At 41.6% G+C, this 24,552-nt stretch overlaps 1 protein-coding gene across 2 annotated transcripts; it reads left to right on the top strand.

The window, feature by feature from the left end:
• Positions 1 to 11,549: 11,549 nt before the first annotated feature.
• errfi1a (ERBB receptor feedback inhibitor 1a) lies at positions 11,550 to 22,628 on the top strand. 2 transcript variants are annotated; one of them, XM_079845061.1, is made up of 4 exons: positions 11,550 to 11,709; positions 16,888 to 17,086; positions 17,252 to 17,334; positions 18,771 to 22,628. In XM_079845061.1, exons 2-4 carry the CDS (start codon positions 16,938 to 16,940, stop codon positions 19,889 to 19,891), a joined length of 1,353 nt encoding a protein of 450 aa, XP_079701187.1. In that variant the 5' UTR covers positions 11,550 to 11,709; positions 16,888 to 16,937; the 3' UTR covers positions 19,892 to 22,628. The 2 variants fall into 2 exon arrangements, with proteins under 2 accessions (XP_079701187.1, XP_079701186.1); XM_079845060.1 differs by having other exon boundaries at positions 11,579 to 11,709; positions 17,279 to 17,334.
• Positions 22,629 to 24,552: the final 1,924 nt, after the last annotated feature.

Genomic DNA, 24,552 nt, shown 5'->3' with positions numbered 1-24,552 from the left:
GAGCCTTCACAATAGATAATGCTTTGCAATGAACTCTTATTTATCTTTTCAATAAAAGACCTTACTCACCTGTTGAGTTATAAAAACACCATCATCTCCGCGTCGCTTTTACAACATTTAAAATCACTCGGTTATCTCCATCTCTGAAAAGCCAAGTCAATGTTGATTCTTGTTTTATTACGAGCTCGGTCTCGTTCTTTTTTCTCCAGCAGACTGTCCTCTGTTCGGCGTTTGTTTGAACGGGTCATACTCTGGAGGTTGACGATTCAGCGGGTCCATATCAGCCTTTCTTGCTCGTTGTGACAACTAAACAATGGTACTCACACACACCAGACACGCGTCGGGATGGTTTTGGCATCAGAGAATCAGTGTAATGGTGCGTTCACACCGGGCGCGAATGACGCAAATAAATCGTGCTATTCGCGCAAAGTTGGATGCTTGCACCTTTTGAGTTTACTCGCTTCATTCGCGCATGACATTCACTTCACAACAGACGCAAATTCGTGTCATGGGCGGGGCTTCTGCCAGGCGGTTCGACTCGTTGAGAAATGGCTGACATGGGCTGTGTTTACACGTCTTTTTTCTTAAAATTCTACTGGTAATGTGTGACAAAACGTAGTTTTAAGACTTTTTCAGGCAATAATGTAGTTGTTTAAAGCTCAAATCTGTGGTTTATTTATTAAAAGAGTGCCTATTTGAACATTTGATCTGGCGTTTCGGAGTTGTGAGCTCCAGTAGATGTAACGGCCGATCTTTGCTCTCATGGATCTATAATTTGTTCCCTGGCAAATCGTTTAGGCTGAGGGCAAAGTGAAGTTTTATAACTTTTTTATTTTTAGGCTATAACTTTACGTTACAGTTGTAGCCGACTAGCGCTGACTTTGAATGTTTGACTTAATTGTTTGCTTTATTTCATGTATAGCTTATTATACCTTTTACTTATACTTTTGTATTATTGATCATACATAAACTTGCATTTAACAAAAAGAGACTGGGTTGTGTTTCAGTCATTTAAATGTAATCACAGTGATATGCACGCTTGTTTGAACCAGATATTAATATACAGATTTTCTCCTCATTGTTGTCACTACTAGAGCAAGCTCCTGATTGGTTAACGCGGCGTGCCAAACGCTCAATTCGCGCCGCCTCATTCGCGCGAATCGCACCGCAGAATGTCTATTCGCGTCTTTGCATTGACTTAACATGTAAATCACTCGCGTCATTCGTGTCCGGTGTGAACGCACCATAAGACAAAAACATGTTTTGGAAGAATATTTTGAAATTTTTTTACATAGCGTACCTTTAAGATGAAAATCAGACTTTTAAAGTTACTTTAAAGTCATGTTTGCACTTTAAAATCACTTTTAATCCAGATCAGTATTTTTAATGCATCTGAAAGCCAACCTTACTGTGATTGTTATTGTTTAAAGATTTCAAGCAGGTGTTCCTTCAAGCCTGGTTAACTGACCCATTCTGCTCCAAAGGTGCATAACTGCCTGACTTTATAAGGCACTTCCTATGTGTGCATACGATGACATCATATCAACAGTGGAGAGTGTGTGCTTGGTATGTGTGTGTGTGTATATACGAGAAGTGGGAGTTGGGAGGGATCTGGCAACGGAGGAAAGTTCATGGCCGTGTTTCTATCAACACAAGGCAATCTGCGCTCAAATCAGTTCAGTTCTGTCTCCACACCTGATCGCATAGCGAGGTGCATCGCATGACACAAAAGAGTTGGACTTTTATTCGAGAGACGATGCATCCTGTAGGAAAGCGATTTCAGACGGAGAAACTCTGACGTAGCTGGGTTAATGTATAGACAAATGCAAATAGTACATTTACATTTTACATTTACATTTATGCATTTGGCAGACGCTTTTATCCAAAGCGACTTACATTGCATTCAAGGTACACATTTTTTTTACATTTTGTCATTTCTTGCTTTCCCTGGGAATCGAACCCATGACCTTGGCGTTGCTAGCGCCATGCTCTACTGTTTGAGCTACAGGAAAGCAGGAAATAGTACTTGAATAGCTTCTAATCTGTATAAAGGCTTTTGTGCATGCTGTCTCATGAACATTTGCATTGAATGCACATGCACACAAATTCACAATTGTACAATCACGAACTTAACAAGTGCACAGCCATTGATTCATGCATGCACGTTCACCTTTCCTGTGAAACACCACTAGCACAATGTCAAAAATCGACAGTTAATTCGCTCTCCTGCTGGCCACAACTGGTCCGCTGGAATGTGTGGAATGTTTTTGAAATTATAAGGGGATTAAAGCGAGTCGGCTCATCCACGGCCAAATATCGGATGATAAGCCTGTTGGGTTTGGGGGGCCAAGGCCAGACACGGAGATTTGCAACACTGTAACACAAGCACATTTTGTTCCTGCTGCATTCCTGCCTCTCGGCTCTGTTTGTTTAGCACTTTGAGGTTTTTTGTGTGGCATTGTGTTTGACCGTATGTAAAGCTTCACTCTCAGTATGGAAGTTAAAGCAGCCTTATGGCATGGATTGAGCTGCTAAAATCATTTAACACTTTAAAGGTATTTATTAGTGGATTCATACAGACTAAACCAATGCAGCTTGGACAAAAAAAAAAAGTAAACAACAAAAACGTCTTACATAAACCATGTTTGCCCTCAGTTGTTTTAGCTTGTATTTAATGTAGTCTGGGTTGCATGTTCTTTTATCTCAATACGTTTTCTTCATGGTTTTTGCCCCCCCCCCCCCTCACAATTCTGACTTTATATCTGTAATGTTTGGAGGTACCAGGAACAGGATGAAGACTCAGGAGATAATCAAAACTTCTCAAAGAACTCAAAACAGGCAACGGGAATCCAACTTAACATAACAGTGACTAAACAAAGACTGAGTGAACAAGAGGAACTTAAATAGGAGACAGAAATTAGATAATTAACTAAACACAGCTGAACAGAACTTAACTAACGAGGGTAACAAAGGAAACAGACAAGTGGCGAGAAACTAAGACAAAGGAACATGTGACAGAATCAAAACACAACTAAAAGACCTAAAAAAAAAATACAGACATATGACACAACTACCCCCTCCCGGTAGACCCTGGATTATTTGAGGACCAAGCTGGTGATCCAGGAGCTGTCGACTGGCTGGGAAGCCTCCTGGGTGGTGCCAGTGCTGCAGGGGACCACGGAGGCGCTGGAAGCTCAGGAGGCCATGGCGGCTCAGTGAGTTCAGGGCCAGTCTCCGTGGATGGGTAGCCCGGAGTCCTCTCTGGACTGGAGACGGGCTGGAGCCCTCTCTGGACTCTGGTCACGGGCTGGAGCCCTCTCTGGACTCTGGTCATGAGATGGAGCCCTCACTGGACTCTGGTCACGGGCTGGAGCCATCTCTGGACTCTGGTCACGGGCTGGAGCTCTCTCTGGACTCTGGTCAGGGGTTGGAGCCCCTTCTGGACGCTGGTCAGGGGCTGGAACCCTCACTGGATGCTGGTCAGGGGCTGGAGCCCTCTCTGGAAACTAGTCAGGGGCTGGAGCCATCTCTGGATGCTGGTCACGGGCTGGAGCTCTCTCTGGATGCTGGTCACAGGCTGGAGTCCTCTCTGGACTCTGGTCAGGGGTTGGAGCCCCTTCTAGACGCTGGTCAGGGGCTGGAACCCTCTCTGGATGCTGGTCAGGGGCTGGAGCCCTCTCTGGAATCTAGTCAGGGGCTGGAGCCATCTCTGGATGCTGCTCAGGGGCTGGAGCCCTCTCTGGACTCTGGTCATGGGATGGAGCCCTCACTGGACTCTGGTCATAGGCTGGTGCACTCTCTGGACTCTGGTCACGGGCTGAATCGCTCTCTGGACTCTGGTCACGGGCTGAATCGCTCTCTGGACTCTGGTCACGGGCTGGAGCCCTCTCTGGACTCTGGTCACAGGCTGGAGCCCTCTCTGGACTCTGGTCACGGGCTGGAGCCCTCCCTGGACTCTGATCATGGGATGGAGCCCTCACTGGACTCTGGTCACAGGCTGGAGCCCTCTATGGACTCTGGTCACGGGCTGGATCCCTCTCTGGACTCTGGTCACGGGCTGGAGCCCTCTCTGGACTCTGGTCACAAGCTGGAGCCCTCTCTGGACTCTGGTCACAGGCTGGATCCCTCTCTGGACTCTGGTCACAGGCTGGAGCCCTCTCTGGACCCTGGTCATGGGCTGGAGCCCTCTCTGGACTCTGTTCACGGGCTAGAGCCCTCTCTGGACTCAGGTCACGGGCTGGAGCCCTCTCTGGACTCTGGTCATGGGCTGGAGCCCTCTCTGGACCCTGGTCACGGGCTGGAGCCCTCTCTGGAGTCTGGTCACGGGCTAGAGCCCTCTCTGGACTCTGGTCACGGGCTAGAGTCCTCTCTGGACTCAGGTCACGGGCTGGAGCCCTCAATGGACTCTGGTCACGGGCTAGAGCCCTCTCTGGACTCTGTTCACTGGCTGGAGCCCTCTCTGGACTCTGGTCACGGGCTGGAGCCCTCACTGGACTCTGGTCACGGGCTGGAGCCCTCTCTGGACTCTGGTCATGGGCTGGAGCCCTCTCTGGACTCTGGTCACGAGCTGGAGCCCTCTCTGGAGTCTGGTCACAGGCTGGAGCCCTCTCTGGACTCTGGCCACGGGCTGGAGCCATCACTGGACTCTGGTCACGGGCTGGACCCCTCTCTGGACTCTGGTCACGGGCTGGAGCCCTCTCTGGACTCTGGTCACGGGCTGGAGCCCTCTCTGGACTCTGGTCACGGGCTGGAGCCCTCTCTGGACTCTGGTCACGGGCTGGAGCCCTCTCTGGACTCTGGTCACGGGCTGGAGCCCTCTCTGGACTCTGGTCATGGGCTGGTGCCCTCTCTGGTCTCTGGTCACGAGCTGGAGCCCTCTCTGGAGTCTGGTCACAGGCTGGAGCCCTCTCTGGACTCTGATCACGGGCTGGAGCCCTCACTGGACTCTGGTCACGGGCTGGAGCCCTCTCTAGACTCTGGTCACAGGCTGGAGCCCTCTCTGGACTCTGGTCATGGGCTGGAGCCCTCTCTGGACTCTGGTCATGGGCTGGTGCCCTCTCTGGTCTCTGGTCACAAGCTGGAGCCCTCTCTGGACTCTGGTCAGGGGCTGGAGTCCTCTCTGGACTCTGGTCACGGGCTGGAGCCCTCACTGGACTCTTGTCAGGGGCTGGAACCACTTCTGGTCGCTGGTCAGGGGCTGGAACCATCTCTGTTCGCTGGTCAGGGGCTGGAGCCCTCACTGGACTCTGGTCAGGGGCTGGAGCCATCTCTGGACTCTGGTCACGGGCTGGAGTCCTCTCTAGACTCTGGTCAGGGGTTGGAGCCACTTCTGGTCGCTGGTCAGGGGCTGGAGCCATCACTGGACTCTGGTCAGGGGTTGGAGCCACTTCTGGTAGCTGGTCAGGGGCTGGAGCCTTCACTGGACTCTGGTCAGGGGCTGGAGCCCTCTCTGGACTCTGGTCACGGTCTGGATCCCTATCTGGACTCTGGTCAGGGGCTGGAGCCATCACTGGACTCTGGTCAGGGGTTGAAGCCACTTCTGGTAGCTGGTCAGGGGCTGGAGCCTTCACTGGACTCTGGTCAGGGGCTGGAGCCCTCTCTGGACTCTGGTCACGGTCTGGATCCCTCTCTGGACTCTGGTCAGGGGCTGGAGCCATCACTGGACTCTGGTCAGGGGTTGGAGCCACTTCTGGTCGCTGGTCAGGGGCTGGAGCCATCACTGGACTCTGGCCAGGGGTTGGAGCCACTTCTGGTAGCTGGTCAGGGGCTGGAGCCTTCACTGGACTCTGGTCAGGGGCTGGAGCCCTCTCTGGACTCTGGTCACGGTCTGGATCCCTATCTGGACTCTGGTCAGGGGCTGGAGCCATCACTGGACTCTGGTCAGGGGTTGGAGCCACTTCTGGTAGCTGGTCAGGGGCTGGAGCCTTCACTGGACTCTGGTCAGGGGCTGGAGCCCTCTCTGGACTCTGGTCACGGTCTGGATCCCTCTCTGGACTCTGGTCAGGGGCTGGAGCCATCACTGGACTCTGGTCAGGGGTTGGAGCCACTTCTGGTAGCTGGTCAGGGGCTGGAGCCTTCACTGGACTCTGGTCAGGGGCTGGATCCCTATCTGGACTCTGGTCAGGGGCTGGAGCCATCACTGGACTCTGGTCAGGGGTTGAAGCCACTTCTGGTAGCTGGTCAGGGGCTGGAGCCTTCACTGGACTCTGGTCAGGGGCTGGAGCCCTCTCTGGACTCTGGTCACGGTCTGGAGCCATCACTGGACTCTGGTCAGGGGTTGGAGCCACTTCTGGTCGCTGGTCAGGGGCTGGAGCCATCACTGGACTCTGGCCAGGGGTTGGAGCCACTTCTGGTAGCTGGTCAGGGGCTGGAGCCTTCACTGGACTCTGGTCACGGTCTGGATCCCTATCTGGACTCTGGTCAGGGGCTGGAGCCATCACTGGACTCTGGTCAGGGGTTGGAGCCACTTCTGCTAGCTGGTCAGGGGCTGGAGCCTTCACTGGACTCTGGTCAGGGGCTGGAGCCCTCTCTGGACTCTGGTCACGGTCTGGATCCCTCTCTGGACTCTGGTCAGGGGCTGGATCCCTCTCTGGACTCTGGTCAGGGGCTGGAGCCTTCACTGGACTCTGTTCAGGGGCTGGAGCCCTCTCTGGACTCTGGTCACGGTCTGGATCCCTCTCTGGACTCTGGTCAGGGGCTGGAGCCATCACTGGACTCTGTTCAGGGGTTGGAGCCACTTCTGGTAGCTGGTCAGGGGCTGGAGCCTTCACTGGACTCTGGTCAGGGGTTGGAGATACTTCTGGTAGCTGGTCAGGGGCTGGAGTAATCTCTGGAATGCTGGACTTCACTGGGCTCTGGACGGAGACAGGGGACGTCACTGGGCTCTGGACGGAGACAGGAGCTGGTTCAGTCCAGAAGTCAATGAGCCAGTCTTAAATCGCTGGCTCTGGCGTTGGTGGAGTTGCAGTGGGACTGGTGAGCTTGTCTTCAGCAGGGCTGATGGTTTAAGGGGAAATACAGCTCACCAGCACCCACTCGACAAACTCAGCGAAGTCCCCTCGATCTCCCACATCTCACAAATCTGACTTTATATCACACAATTCTGACTTTATATCACAATTCTGACTTTATATCTCATAATTATGACTTTATATCTCACAATTATGACTTAATATCACACAATTCTGACTTTATATCTCACAATTATGACTTTATATCACATAATTATGACTTTATAGCTCACAATTATGACTTTATATCTCACAATTATGACTTTATATCTCACAATTATGACTTTATATTACACAATTCTGACTTTATATCTCACAATTATGACTTTATATCACACAATTATGACTTTATATCTCACAATTATGACTTTATATCACACAATTCTGACTTTATATTTCACAATTATGACTTATATCTCACAATTATGACTTTATATCACACAATTATGACTTTATCTCACAATTATGACTTTATATTACACAATTATGACTTTATAACACAATTATGACTATATCTCACAATTCTGACTTTATATTTCACAATTCTGACTTTATAACACAATTCTGACTTTATATCTCACAATTCTGACTTTATATCTCACAATTCTGACTTTATATCTCACAATTATGACTTTATATCTCACGATTCTGACTTTATATCTCACAATTATGACTTTATATCTCACGATTCTGACTTTATATCTCACAATTATGACTTTATATCTCACAATTCTGACTTTATATCTCACAATTCTGACTTTATATCTCACAATTATGACTTTATATCTCACGATTCTGACTTTATATCTCACAATTCTGAGAAAAAAATGACTTTATATTACACAATTATGACTTTATAACACAATTATGACTATCTCACAATTCTGACTTAATATTTCACAATTCTGACTATATCTCACAATTCTGACTTTATATCTCACAATTCTGACTTTATATCACACAATTATGACTTTATATCTCACAACTCTGACTTTATATCACAAAATTATGACTTTATATATCACAATTATGACTATATCTCACAATTATGACATTATATCTCACAATTATGACTTTATATCACACAATTACGACTTTATATCACACAATTATGACTTTATATCACACAATTCTGACTTTATATTTCACAATTATGACTTATATCTCACAATTATGACTTTATATCACACAATTATGACTTTATATCACACAATTACGACTTTATATCACACAATTATGACTTTATATCACACAATTCTGACTTTATATTTCACAATTATGACTTATATCTCACAATTATGACTTTATATCACACAATTATGACTTTATCTCACAATTATGACTTTTTATCTCACAATTATGACTTTATATTACACAATTATGACTTTATAACACAATTATGACTATATCTCACAATTCTGACTTTATATTTCACAATTCTGACTTTATATTTCACAATTCTGACTTTATATCTCACAATTCTGACTTTATATCTCACGATTCTGACTTTATATCTCACAATTCTGAGAAAAAACTCAGAATTTCGAGATGTAAACTTTGAGGTAAAAGGTCGCAATTAGATTTTAAAATGTGTTATTCTGTGGCAGAAACAAGCTTCCATCTTCTGTACGTGAAAAACGCAACTTTTCGTGTAAAAAACTAATATAATGATAAAAGCATATAATGAATTGACTGAAAATTAAACTAAAATAAAAAAGAAAAGCTGATTAATAAAACTAAAATAACACAGATTTGAACCAAACTGTAGTTTTTTATTTGACAATGGAATGGACACAGCCTTTGACATCAACAACAAAAGGCATGAGAACTGTTTTTCCAAGTTGACAAGCCTGTAAAATGTTCTATCATAATTATGCATGATTTTATGGTTAGTTAGTTGCATTTTATTATTTGCATTTCGCTTCCTACTGTGCACAACAGACCTGTGACTGAAGTCCTCTGTAAACATGCATAAACACTGGGATGAGATCTATTCATCTCACGTCCACATGGGCATCAGGGTAAGACTGAATCAGATGTGTATATATGATATACAACAGCTGTTATCTAACCCCCAGCCCATATAATGAAGAGACATCACCAATATGCATCTAGCCTGCAGACAATACAGGCTCCATCTCGACAGGCAGGTCAATATAATGTAGCAGTAAAACATCTCAGTGTTTGCTGTGTGTGCTTTCTTATCAGGAATGGAGCCACCTCTATGTCTGTCTCATTGTCTGTGTGGATTCACCGGGGCCGTGATCCCTTATTTTCTTCATTCTGTGCATTAAATGTCTCTCTTTGCACGACCCGCTGAGGTTCTTTAGCCTTGTATGGTCTTGTCTGTCTGTTCAAATAAGTCTTCTTGACTCTACGGACTCTGGACTGTCATGTCATGTTAGCAGCCTGTCTGGTTTCAGGTATCTAATGTTTATTTGTTCTGCCTCAAAGCCACATTTTTTTATACTTTTCATATTTTAATATTTCATATGCATAGGTTTCTTTAAACTATGGCTCTGAAACAAACCCTAAATAATCTGTTTGTGGACTGTTTTAATAGAGAGGAAATGGGGGGGGGGTCAGTTTTAATAGTGTTTTGCTTTGGAAAAAAACAAAGACATGTTTATTTAGGGAAAAACAGAATTTTTTTGAGGCTAATAAATTCTAAAAAAATCTTTAAGAAAATGCATTTTTGTTAATTGTGCATTAGTGGATGTGAGCTGTTATTTATTGAAAAAAGTGATTTTGATTCATTTATTTAGCATATTGTATTATTTACTATACTAATATATAATGTATGTGATGATAATAAATATAACATATAAAAATATATATTATATAATTATATTGTATTTTTTTAGGATTCTTTGATGAATATAATGGAAAGTTCAAAAGAACAGCAATTATCTGAATTTTTTCTAAAGGAAATACTACTTTTATTTTGCAAGAATGTATTAAATTGATCAAAAGTGACAGTAAAGACATTTTTCAAAAGCTTTATATATTTTTATAATAACTATAATGTTACAATAGCTTTATATATATATATATATATATATATATGAAGAATTTGTCATTACATTTTTTTAACTATACATACAAAATAATGTATGCAATAAATCATCACACACATATGATTTATTTATTGCGCTTATTGTTATTATTATTATTTATGTTGTTGTGTCTGGAAGACAATTCCACATTAACATGCAAACATTTTTATGAGGGCCTTTAAAATGTCCTTAAAATATAGTGAAACATATAAAATGCTATTTGAAGTTCTCCTCACTATTTATCAATATACTGATAAATATACAATATACTGTTTGTGTGGAGTCGGGGTTAATGTAAAAAATATTGTGTCTTTGTGTGATTTCTTATTTTTTCCCATTCATATTTCATATGCATTTACATAAAAAACATATAGAGTAATAAAATACTTAACAGAAAGGGTAACAATAATGCAGAGACATCGACATATCCTCCTGGGACCCACGAATAGACTTTTGTCCACTGCAGTGGACGATATATTTTAGGGAATTTCTCTGACATTATACATGTCACATGTCACAGTCTGGATGTCCTGTAAAGAGCACATTCTGGGCTTTGCAGAGATAATACATGTTTGGAGGTTTCACTGGGACAACAACAACTTTTTGGTCTTTAAAAATGGCTGACATTAATGTTTAGCACTCTTATGGAAATATGATAATATTTTTTAATTATAATTTAAATCTGATTAATTTTCAAATTGTTTGTTATAAATCAACATCTCAGGAAAATGTTATGGGGTTTCTGATCAAAATGTGACTTTCTGTTACAAAACAGGGCATTGATTTCATAAATGTCCACTGTACTAGACGCCAGGACTCAAATCAGGTTTATCAGGGATTTTGGAGACACAACAAGTCAATAGGGAAAGAAATTACATAGCAATATTCCTATGAAATATTAGATATTATTATGAAAATGTTGCCAATTATTACTCCCATTTTCATTACACGTTGCACCAAGAACACATTAATATGCAAATTAGATGCAGCATATAGATACATTGTATTGAATGGGAAAATCCAAGTATGGTCATTTTACCCTCAAATTTCATAAAGTATAATGGTATATAAATGCATTTCATTATATCTTTCATGACATAGTTCAGAATCATCTTTAAACAAAGTTTGTTCTTGAAACCTAAAAATGCATTAGTGAATTAAAAATAAATCCCATAGTTTTTGCCTATACATGCAATTTCATGTCATTTTATTTTTTAAAACAACTGAGTCCTGGTGTCAACTACAGAGGACATATAACATATGAATAAAATATCATTTTTCAAAAATGTTTTTTTTTTTCCCCCATTTGTTTCTTATGCTCTAAACAATGTAATGACATGAACAAATACTAAACTCAAAACACTTTTTTTTTCCTGGATCCCAGGAGGATATATAACAGCAGTGTGCGCACTGTGTCTTTAAATCCTGTCCGGAGGGGGCGGGGCTTGCGTGTGCTCTGACTGCAGTGAGCATTTAAAGCACCGCACACACCGAAGACCCGTTTAACGAACCTCTCGACCGCTGTAATGACTGTCCTCGCGCATCTATAGAGATACAGGAACGCTTTCAAACGGACCGAACGGGATCATTACGGCATTATGAGCTTTTAACGCCGGACGCCTAGAATCTATCAGGAGATTAAGGTGAATTTTTATGTGTTTGTCACATTGTCTGTGCTTGTGATCTGTGTGTCTCGCTATGTGTGTGCGTGCGTGCTGATGACGACAGTGACGTGTGTAACGATATTATCTGATTCTGTGACAGGACATCCGATAAGGAGTGTGTGTGGGTGTGTGTGTGTGTGTGTGTGTGTTCAATTAGGATGGAACAGTTCTAAAACATAATTGAATGTACGTATGATACGTTATATGCTATTTTTGATTGATATTAGCCTTTTGTTATAGTAATAACAACAATACTGATGATTATCAGCTGACAAAATGCACATGACAGTATCATAATATGTGACGTTGACATATATGTTGCTTCATCTCGTGGAACATCAGTCTTTTTTTTTCTTAAAGAAATGTATGAGGTGTGTTTCGCCAGGTGTGATAGAGTGTAAGTGACTCATCCCGCCAGTTCGCGGAAGCGGACAGGTAGATCGGGTATGGTTGCCTGGCAACCGCGGCGGGCGTGAACGCGCGCGACTGTCTCTCCTTCATACCTTCTTACAATGTCTTGTTAGTGGCTCGTCAGGACGCAGATATTTCGTAATTTGTGCGGCCATGTAGCTTCAATGACTTAACACTTTATTAATGGACGTCTCTCTGAAATATTTTCTGTCAATGTAAGGGTGCACTGGAAAAAATGATGTGTTGGATTTACTTAAAATATATATGCACCATTTTTGCATCACACTTTTTACTTGGAATAATTGAACTTAAAATTAACAAGAAAACCTTTGTTATATGTACTTAAATAGTACTTAAATTCTTTACTTAAAAATATATCTAACATGCAAGTATGTGCAAGTTGTGTTAACTTAACATTAGATTCTATAGTGTTACAAATATTTTTAAGTAAAGAATGTTGAGTGAACTCAAATATTTATGTACATATAACAAAGGTTTTCTTGTTCATTTTAAGTAAAATTATTCCAAGTTGGGTTTACTTAAAAAGTGTGATGCAAAAATGGTGCATATATATTTAAAGTAAATCCAACACATCATTTTTACCAGTGACGTTTGTATTCTGAATACGCACACATTACAGTAGTTATGCATTAGAACCACTTTTGAAGTGTTCATAAGCAGTATGTCAAGAACATGTCCACATTTCACTGCAAAATATGAAATTATATAAGGAAGTGAAGCCTGTTTTGAGAACTAACACTTTACACTAAGGTCTCATAGTAACTAACAATGCGAAAAGTATTTAGTATTTAGTTAATAATGTTCATGTAATAACCAATACAACTTTTGATTTTAATGTTTTTGGAATTAACAATCAATTCTAAGCGATTATTTACTGTTAGTGCATGTTAACAAATGGAAGTGTATTTTATTTTCATTCTGACGTGGTTTTTTAAGTCAACATCTAATTCTCTTTACTGTATATTTACTGCAATAAATAAATATTTCATCATTACAGCAGTATATGTTTTATGCGGCCCAAATGCTGATTTAATTAAAAAACAATAATAAATGTGCTTAATTGTCATGTACATAATGTCACAATCTTAGTAGTACTAAAATAAGCTGTTGCCTTGCGGTTTTTGTGAGTGAAATGCTTTTGCTATTTTTTGCGGATGTCTCCATAATCTCAGATTTAAATGCAAAAGAGGGAAGAATTAGTAAACGTGTGTCTTTACATGGTTTGATGGGGTTTACGCCACGGAAAACACATTTGGCACGCTTTGTTTACTTGCAACACATTGGCATTGTCTTCCCAAACGCATTGAGAAATGCTGGACACTAGGAAGTCTGTCCGTCTTGCACCTGTTGTGAGAGGAAGCGCTTGTCCCGTGGGTTTCTTTATCACGGATCAGGTTGCATTGTGTGCTCATAGTGACCGTATCCAAGGTCCAAAGCTTTCAGGATGCATAACTGCTTACATTTATGCAGCGGATCAGGGACGCTCAACAGAAACGCACGTCCCTGTTGAACCAATTGACCCCATTGAAGAAATCACGACGGCTATTCATAGATGCTGCTCTGTGCAAATCTGTATCGGTTATTCTTGAAATGTGTAATATTGATTAAATCGCAAGATGCACCTGTTGCATATCACACTAATTTCTGCAGAAATGCATTGCACCTTGCATTGCCTTACAATAAAACAGCCCTACAATAAATTGTTCTATAAAAAATGCTAATTGCTCTGTAATAGAGTACATGAGTTGTTTTATCTCTGGAAGGCTGTCGTAATGTTGGTGATTTGATAGCTTGTGAGCGTGATATGTGTTTGTAAGCTAAAACCAGGATGAACCTTGCCTCCAGGTCCATCACTCTTCACGTTCTCAGGGGTGTAAAGCTGGTTTCTCAAAGAGTGAAAAGTGTTTTATTGGATTCTACTGCTTTAGAACGTCTCTAGTGTTACACTAAATAGCCAAAGTAGATGCAATTTCCTTTAAACATAAGATGTGTTCCCAAGGCAGGAAATCTGAGACTCATTTGCATATATAATTTGATATTAGACTTCCTCTGTGAGGAATGCCATTGTGCTTGCAGACCGAATCACAGTGCAATATTTCATCTTAACACAGCAAAGTGATCAATTGTCAGTGCATCGTACATGCACGAGTCTTGCAGTGAAATTTCTGCTGTTTTGTGTGTGTGGGACATCTAAGAAAGCCTTCAGTTTGGCACTATCCCCAAGGCTTTTGGGGCATACATGGCGTTTAGTGCTGTCTAACTGAGCGCTTGTCATACCACAGGCTGTGAAGCTCAGCAGAATGTTGCTCAATGTTCTTTTCTGAAAGAGCGCGACCGGAGTCCCATGCACATGGCTGACTGCATTGCAAAGAGAGGAGGAGGTGCATCGGATGGTGTGCCGATAGCCCTGGGCTCCATAAACAACTTGGCAAAATGTTCCACATCAACAACAAAACCATTTCAATGGTCCTTAGGTGATCTCAGTTAGGTTAAAATATTCAGTAACACTTAAGTTTAGGGTCCAGTTCTCACGATTAACTAGTTGCATATTACTAGGATATTGGCTGTTTATTAGTAGGGGAGAACCGGGGCGAAAGTAACACGGGACGAAAGTAACAACGCGATTTTCTCCGAGCCCTGAATACATTTGCATTTCAAGATATGACAGCACCTTCAGCACACAACCCTTGACGGATCTGCCAAATATCATGTGATTCCGCCATCGTTTCCCGCGGTTAGATCCGAAATGCAGTTTTCAAGTACGGCAAGTAAATTAATGAAGCGGTACTTTTTTTCTAATTACAAGTTGTGTTTCTTGTTTCATGTGTCACAGTAATGATCAATCTACGGGTTATTTAGTGCTGTTACACACCCTTAAGGTTTGTCTTTTCAGAGTTTTTCAGTATAAAAGTAAATCGTGTTTAAATGTCAGGACTTCCTGTCAGGACGAAAGTAACACTTGTCACTTTTGTCCCGCTATTATATTTATATAATGCATATGCAAATTTAATTTAATTTAATTTCAATACTGTTGAAGAAAATGTATCAAATAGATTGACATTACAAATAAAAAATATTCTAAACAATTCAAGTTTGTACTGTCATATTACATTTGATGAACTTTAACATATAAAATGAAAATGTAATTTAATAATTTTTTTGCAAAGATAAAGGAAAAAATATGTTTGCAGTTACATATTAACAAGGTCATAGTCAGGTATGTTTAATAAAAACAAGAGTAGCACCAAAAAATCTAGCTTGTATTGTTGTTACTTTCGTCCCACCTGATGGGGTCAAAAGTAACAATGTGCAGCTTATGTTCAAAGTGAAATTATACTGTAGTCGTTCTACATTTGTACAAAATACCACCTGCTATTGATAGACCACACTTGTGAGTTATTGGCCACAGCAAAAATATATCTCGGTCTAAAACATTATCTTTTAAAATTACGATTTTCTGAAAAATGGTACTTTCGTCCCTGCTCTCCCCTACTTATAAAGCACATATTAATGCCTTATTCTGCGTGACCATATTCTACATCCCTTAATACTACCCAATGCCTAAACTTAACAGACACCTTACTAACTATTAACCCCCTCTTACCAAATGTAAATTAATATATTGTTTTATGTGAATGAGTAGGCTCAATGATTCTCACATCAGTTTGAAGCAAAAACTCTAGGCAAATACACCCATTAGTCAAAAGTCTTGTGGACACATATCTATTGTGTGTTTTGAGGCCTTAATTTTAAACTTTTTTTTTTTTTCTTTTTCAAAAACCATGCGTAAACATTTTTCCCTCAAAAATACAAGCATGTACATACATGTTGCTCACATATTATGGTAGCCCAGTTTGTGCTGAATACAGTGTAATGACACTTTTGCCATTAATGTGTTTATAAGCAACTGAAAAAAGCACAAATGTCAGAGCATGTCAACTTCTAAAGGGCCCCAAAACAGCCAGACTCCTAGGGGTGAATGGGCAGTAATTAGGAGTTTATTGAGGCAAAAGTCGTAGTATTTCTCTGCTCAAAGGTTGCTCTTTCGTGGTTTAGGAGACTGAATGGAGCTCTTGGATGTATGTTATTTTTAAAGTATCTTTCTGAAGCTAAATCAGTAGAGCAAGGCACTAGCAACATTAAGGTCATGGGTTCGATTCCCAGGGAAATCAAGAAGTGATACAAAATGTGAACCTTGAATTCAATGCAAGTCGATTTGGAGAAAAGTGTCTGTCAAATGCATAATTGTAAATGTAAATCTTGGATGATTCTCTTACGGTGTGAAAATAGATGTAAAAAAGAAACTCTGATATACAGTAAGAGTAGAGTTATATAATGGATCAGTTTGATTTAGAAATGTTTAGGTAAATATTGAGATCTTTTGATTGCAGACTTGAGTTTAAACCATCGTGTCTCCTCTAGAGTTTCAGAAGAAATCTCAACGTGTGACATTTTCTCCTCCAGAAAGTCTCAATTTGATCTCCATTCAAGCTCATTGCTGTGTAGGAGAAACACTTGAGATGTTAGAAAGATCTCATTTGAGTTTTGTCCTGTTTGAATCGGTGTAAGATCTCTTGTGAAACTCTGGACAAGATGCATTTAAAATTGAGGCCCTTTTTTTCTGCAAGAAAGACTTCAGCATCTGCACTAAATTTAATTTTATTCCTGTGTAGGAGAAACATTTGAGGTATTCCGGAGATTCATCCTCTTGTGGCTGTGTTTCAGGTACAGGCCAGCAGCTGCCAGCTTGGCGGGAGGAACATTTCCTGGCCTGAATGCGAACCGACTGCAGCTGGAGCATGTCCACTGCAGGCTTGACTGCCCAGGAGATCTGTTTACCCGCGCAAAGCCTTTTCCTGCGGGGCAGCCATTGGCATAGCATGGCCGGAGCTAAGCACTCTTGGAAATACCATGATCTACGCAAGTGAGTGCACATTTTTCACATGTTTTCAGAGTTGAAAATGGATTAGTTTTACGAGACCCTGGACATGCACTGCATGACTGAACAGAAAAACAGGAAATGGTCTGCTTTACATGTTAATGAATTTTGTGCATCCATCTGATTAGCTTTCCTGTTCTTAATTTGCAGCTTATGCTTCACCATTGATTCTTCTAGGGATTTTAACCATCAATCCCAGCAACAGGTGCTGCAATCATTTTCAGGAACGGACAGTAAGTAACAAGTCTCATCATTATTAAACGTTCACTCAAAAATTACTCGCCCTCAAACCTGTGTATTTTTTACAACATCTTTTTTTTTAATACATGAAACGACAATTGATAGTAACCATGTATGTCAAGTGTTACAGGCTAGCCCTCTTTTAGTCTAGGGGTACTAGGCATAGCAGTAACTTAGTTTCGGAGAGAGAAAGAGAGCACAGGAACTTGTCTCCAGCCCCAGTAACACACATCCAAAACAAATGAGCTTAAAAAAGTATTTATTGAGGAAACATAACTTCAGGAGGGGGCAAAGGCAAATAAACAAGCATTTTGCGAACTCCGTTTTAACCATAGCTTAACTAAACATAAAACAAAAAGAAAATAACAAATTAACTTACCTTTCTCCCTGACTAAACATAACCAGGAGAAAACCCGTTTCAAACAAACATGGCACCCACCCCCCTACAGGTTTCCTTAAAAGAACATCTTAAATTCTAAAGTCTTCAACTACATCCACAGTTGCACCAATGGTTAGCAGGTGTCAACAACAGAACAGAATCACGCTATCTGGAGCAAGCGAAAAGAAGTCCACGCGGCAAGTTAGCATCTGCGATCCTTTCTCTCTCAGCTTGCTGTGAGATAGTGCTGGCTTTATATGCTGACTGCAGCCAATCAGTGGAGCTGAGGTCAATGGGCAGCAATTCAGCAACAGGTGATCCAAATTACCTCCGTGAGCATGGTAGTAATAGACAAGGGGGGAAAACTAAACACCACAAAGCACATGAAACAGTCACAAATAAAATACGTCTCCAACACAAGCTCCAAGAAGAACTAAAGCACCCAAAACATCTTAAAAGTAGACTATATTGCACTATATTCTAAGGAGCCATATTCGATTTAAGAGCAGTGGATGGAAAGGTTTTGAACAACAAATTAAATGTAATAAGTCTGTTGCTCGCATAAAGCTATTATATGATCTTCAAGAAGACTAATTTAGTGAAATATAGTGCTTATGATACTTGTAGGCTGCTTTTGCCTTTTTGGAGATGGACAGAAGCGGGTGCTTCAAAATGATCCTTTAGTAAATGGGTCTGCAACGACTTGAAGCAAATAAAGATTGTATTATTTTATTATGATTATATTTTTGGGGTGAACCATTCCTTAAACTTGTGTACTAGAGTGTGCTAGCAACACCAAGGACATAGGTTTGATTCCCAAGGAAATTCTCTTTGGATTTGAAAAGTGCCTGCCAAATATAAAATAATTAAAAAATGTAATACGGTTGGAGAAAATCACAAGCTTTATGGGTAGTGTAATTTTTGTTCCACTTGCGGCAACATTTTTAACAATGTTGACAGTGGGGTTATTTGCATAGTTTTCATAAAAGAACAATCGATTCATTTCAAATGGCTATATTCTCATTCTCTGCCATCTTCCCTTTCAAACAGAACAGCGGACTCATCTTCAATCTCCAAACAGCCCAGGAGGCCAGCCCTTGCCCCCCAAGAAGCCCAGACCTTCCCAGCTCACCTTGCACACAGACTCTTCTAGCCCTGCCAAAGACGACCAAGTGGTTCCCTGCTTTCAACGTCTAACCGTATCTGACCGCATCAGTCCTCCCCAGACGCCCAGCCGGGTCACCAAACCCCTTCCTCCGATTCCCGGTTCAGCTGAGCTTTCCCCGGATCAAGCTGTGGACAGTGAAGTAGAGTTCTTCAACGGAGATGACAATCGCTGCCTGGTTTCCGAACCTTGCTCCAAACACTCTCCTTTCCGCTACGGGATGCCCAGTAGGAGGAGTTTCAGGGGCTGTGGACAGATTAACTATGCCTACTTTGAAGGTCCAGCATCCAAGCAGAAGCAGCCACAGCCACAGGCACAGAAGCTGAGGCAGGAGCGGGAAACCCAGCAGAGGGAACAGGAGCTCCGCGACCATCACCAACAACAGCAGCAGAACTGTCTCAGACAGCAGGAACGTACGCAAAGGAAGCTGCGCCGCTCGCATTCGGGCCCTGCTGGCTGCTTCAATAAACCCACCTCTCTCCGGCTGTCCAGTCACCACTGGAATACACAAGGCCTGGATAAACCGGAAGTTCCTCCAAGAGTTCCGATTCCCCCACGACCAATCAAAACGGGAGACTACCGCCGCTGGTCAGCCGAAGTCTCATCGGGAGCCAACAGCGATGATGACCGACCTCCGAAAGTACCCCCAAGAGAACCTTTATCCTCCAGTAGTTCCCGCACCCCGAGTCCAAAGAGCCTCCCAATGTACCTCAACGGGATCATGCCCCCTACACAGAGCTTCGCCCCAGATCCCAAATACGTCAGCCGCGGTCTGCAACGGCAGAATAGCGAAGGATCCCCGTGCATTCTGCCCGTCATGGAGAACGGCAGGAAAGCCAGCAACACGCACTACTTCCTTTTGCCACAACGGCCGTCATACCTGGACAAACACGAGAAGTATTTAACGGACAGTACAGCGAGTCGAGGCACGGAAGCCTCCGATTCGACTTCGGACTGGGAATGTCAAAGCAAAAAGAAAACGACGCACCAAATAGACTTGGTATGAGATAAGCAAGCTATCACTTGGGACACGTCTGTCCGAAGACTTTTTCGCTGCTTTGTTGCAGTTTTGCTGTAGTTACGTATGAATTGCAGTTACTGGGATTTCTCTTGTTTTGCTCTCAACCTGGAGTTCAACCGTTCTAATGGTGCGTTCACACCGGACGCGAATGACGCGATTCGCGCGAGTGATTTACATGTTAAGTCAATGCGGGAATAGGCATTCTGCGGCGCGAATGACGCGAATTGAGCGCTTTGAACGCGTGAAAGGTTGAAAATTCTGATCTTTGGCGGATATTCGCGCCGCGATAACCAATCAGGAGCTTGCTCTAGTAGTGACAACAATGAGGAGAAAATCTGTATATTAATATCTGGTTTAGACAATATGATTATCACAGTGATAACATTAAATAACATGAAACACAACCCAGTCTCTTTTTGTTAAATGCAAGTTTATGTTTGATCAATAATACAAAAGTATAAGTAAAAGGTATAATAAGCTATACATGAAATAAAGCAAACAATTCAGTCAAACATTCAAAGTCAGTGCTAGTCGGCTACAACTGTAACGTAAAGTTGTAGCCTAAAAATAAAAAAGTAATGAAAACTTTCCTTTGCCCTCAGCCTAAACGATTTGCCAGGGAACAAATTATAGATCCATGAGAGCAAAGATCGGCCGTTACATCGACACAAGACGAATTATAGCTGGAGACACCACAGAGACATCAGAGCCAGCGGCAGACGGCAGAAGGACTGGCAGAGGAAAGGCTGCTCTCGTCGGGGTAAATGAGCGCCGCTGATCCACTGGAGCTCACAACTCCGAAAACACCAGATCACATGTTCAAATAGGCGCTCTCTTTATAAATAAACCACAGATTTGAGCTTTAAACAACTACATTATCGCCTGAAAAAGTCTTAAAACTACGTTTTGTCACACATTAACAGTAGATTTTAACAAAAAAGACGTGTAAACACAGCCCATGTCAGCCATTTCTCAACGAGACGAGCCGCTGGCAGAAGCCCCGCCCATGAGGCGAATCCGCGTCTGTTGAGAAGTGAATGTCACGCGCGAATGAAGCGAGTAAACTCAAAATGTTCAAGTGTCCAACTTTGCGCGAATCATTCGCGTGCGGTGTGAACGCCACATAACAGTTCTCTTAGAGCGAGCTCGGAAATGATGTTTTTTTTATTTCATTGTCATGTGAAATGTAAGTGTTGCAATGATAACATGGTGCAGTTGTTTGGTTCCAGCTGGTCTGGCACCTCCATACTTCAGTGTTGTACATTTTCGTAGTCTCATTTTATATTGCATTAATGATTATCTTTATGTCTTGGAACGTTGAGCACGTTCCTCTGATCATAGGGACATAGGGTCAGTAACGCTTCTGTACGTTTGTGTAAGGTGTATGAAGTATAAAAACGTCCCGCCTTTTTTTTTGAGGCCGACATTTTAAGTGAAGGTTATTCCATCTTTTTGCATTGCACGCTGCATGCAAGCATGAAATCGGACACATGCGCACTATTTTCGCAGTTCTTCTGTTGGACTATTGCTTTTAGCCTTTGTCAAGACACTCTTTTGTGTGCTGTTTTTATGTGGCCTGTCTGTACAACGTGTAGTCTTTCTTGTGTTACATAGGTGCAGGCTAGGTATTGCTTCTCTGTTCTGAGTTGAGTTGAGTGTGCGAGTGATATGAGAGCTGAATGTGTTACATTTGCCCAATTTTGGCACCGCTTTTTATAAGCTGCTTAAAACGGCAGCTGAGATGTTGCCCTCTGAATGAACGGAGTATTTCCGATCCCTGGCTTCTCGCTAAGGTATAGTGTGTTCTTTTGTTGCACAAAAAGCAATACTTGTAAAACCTGTGAATGTGTTTATCTCCTCTTTTAAAGTGCTGTCTCCACGTGAAGCTGTGAGCCATTGTCTGGAATAGGATTTTCTCGAGTACTACCTCCCATTATAGTTTTAGTTCTTAAATAGCCAACTACGGATTACGAATACAATCTCCCTTGACGCACGCAAGTCTACGAGGAAACAATCGCCCCTGATCTGCGCTTCTTCATGTTTTGCCCATTCGAAACAACAGTCAGTCATTAACACTTGCGACCGATTTTTAAGAGCTATGTGGAGTTAAAGTCCATACGTGTTGCGTTTGGCCGAGCTCACACATACTGATCTTCCTGTTACTGTACGTGCATTCCTGTTAGACGTGATTACAATGGGTGTGGGCACCAGAGACTTTGGCTGCTGGCAGCCGGTGAATGAGATGTTTTATTATTCTATATTGTTTCCATAACCATCGTGATAACTCAGTAAATGTAGCAAGTGCCATGCAATTTGGCGAAATGAGGAAAGTAAGACTATAGAAGCTCTGAGGTCAAGTACAGCTTTCCACCTCACAAAGGGATTCGATGCTTTTTGTTTTTTACACTTTATTTTACCAGTTTGTGTATCGAAAAATGTTTACATTGTTTTTATTTTCCTTTCCAGTCTTACCTACTAAAAAATGAAGGCAAGTTCAAGAAGAAATAGACATCTCTGCTGTGTTGTGTGTGTGTGTGTGTGTGTGTGTGTGTATATATATATATATATATATATATATATATATATAAAGCGAAGTGCACTGATAAAACAGTATGTTGTGATGTGTAAAAGTATTTAACATTGTCCTCTTACCCAAACCGAATAGTTCTTAGTGTATTGTATCATTTAAAGTAATAGAAATAAATCCTTATTTATGAATCAAGTTTGTCTTTATCTGATATTCTGTTGTATTTCATTCTCTGAAGTATGTCGTATCTTTGAGGAACACAGAGATATAGCTGGTTTGCCTGCTTTATCGCATCCACGCCCCTGTGCTCTGCCTCATTACTACTGGCCTGGCTCCAGACAGGAGGAAGGTGAAATGTACTTTTGCACTTTAAAACTGATCTCGGATCAGTTGTGTTTGGTTTGAAGGGATGCGTGTCTTGGAGCTGCTTTACAGGGCACTATCTCGCAAACCTGGGAATTACTCGCATAGACTGGTATTTTCTGCCTTGCTGATTGGGGAAAATGCTGTTTCTCTGGTCTTTTTTTGGCGCAAAAGCCTCGGATGAAACGATAAGCAGCTGCATTTCAATGGATGCCCAATACCGACCCATTTAACAAATGGACCAATTTGGCTCGGATAACAGGAAATAAAGTCACGCTTTTCACCTTCTGCTGCATTTTCACTTTAATTTATTTCACGCTCTTGTCATTTTTAGTATTTTATTATAGTAGTTTTAATAAACTCATTTGTTTCTGTTAGTTGCCAAGGCAAGATTTCTATTATTTCTAACAAAAATGGTTGTTTTTCGTACACTTTTGAGGACTTCTGAGGAACATTGGACAGTGTGAAGTCTGTCTTGGCTTCAAAAAAAAAAAAAAAATAGATATAACTATGAATAGGATTTTTTTCTAATTTCCACTTTATCTTGTGGCATTTATGAAATAGGCCCTAAAAATAATAATGACACAGGACATCACTGAAATGACTATTCTAAGTCGTATCACCTCACATGTGAAATGGAAATGACTCTTTGCAAACCAGTAATTCAACTCTTAAAGAAAGATAAGCTTCCTGATTAATCACAGCCTGATCAAAAGCAGACAAGAGGGAGGAACTGAAGATGGTTGAACCACATACATTAAGGTCCAAAAAATGCAAACAACTAGTTTAGATGGCCTTGACTCAAATCTATTATCTGTCAACCCTATGAAAACATTCACTTACTCACACACACACACACACACACACACTTGTATACACACACAGAAACATGCATGGTTACCTAAATGAGGACATACCATAGACTTCTATTGTTTTATATAAAGCTAATTATAATTATTATAGACTAACCCAAACCCACACCCTTAACCTGTCCCTAAAAGAAAATGGTTTACATTTTTTGAATTTAGAAAGACATGTACTTGTCATATAAACCGGTGCATTTCATTTCTAGGTAAAACAAAGTGTGTAAGACTTCCTTCCTGCGGTAAAGAATTAAAGTGATGATCAGTCACACCCATTTTTAAGAGCGCCACACACCTTACAAATCTATAGCCAGTGACCCAAACGCTCACACTCTTGAGATTATAGTTTATATAAGTTGTGCTTGTTATTGAAATGATTGATTGGGGTAATCATCGCAAAGTTAATGTTAGGTTTTGCAAGAATGATTAACTTCCTAGTCAGTGCTGAGAAAAACAAATCGACTAAATGTGAATTTCACTCTAAAAGACACAGGGTTGAAAACAACCCAAAACCAAGGGCTGGGTAAATAACACATGTTGGGTTAATTCTACTCAGTAAATTGGGTTGTTTATTTAACCCAGCATAATGGGTTGCTTTAACCAGCATAGTTGATTCATAATACTAGCTTCTTCTTCTCCCCCTCTTTTTAACTTCATACATGAATTAATGTCTATGAATGAACTTAAATCCTCTAAACTCTTTTAAAATCATATGATATTGCCAAGATTTTAAGCTTGTTTAACAAATATTAGAAGTAAAAATTAAACATTTAGAAGTAATTCAAGTTGTAATCGACATGTCTCTGTTGTCCGTGACGCCGCTGGATCTCATAGCCGAAATATGCGTGACTGACTTCATAACCTGTCCATAAACAATCAGTGTAACGTTACAG

The sequence above is a fragment of the Gobio gobio genome (assembly GCF_949357685.1).
Source record: "Gobio gobio genome assembly, chromosome: 19".
NCBI classification, from domain to species: domain Eukaryota; kingdom Metazoa; phylum Chordata; class Actinopteri; order Cypriniformes; family Gobionidae; genus Gobio; species Gobio gobio.
This window is presented reverse-complemented; position numbering and strand designations above follow the sequence as displayed.

What these genes read in the sequence shown, in the direction of transcription:
- errfi1a (XM_079845061.1), top strand. Translation starts at nt 16,938, where the DNA reads ATGCGAACCGACTGCAGCTGGAGCATGTCCACTGCAGGCTTGACTGCC. An exon ending in AAATACCATGATCTACGCAA is followed by an intron (nt 17,087 to 17,251) that starts GTGAGTGCACAT and finishes CTTAATTTGCAG; the next exon opens with CTTATGCTTCACCATTGATT. An exon ending in ATCATTTTCAGGAACGGACA is followed by an intron (nt 17,335 to 18,770) that starts GTAAGTAACAAG and finishes CCTTTCAAACAG; the next exon opens with AACAGCGGACTCATCTTCAA.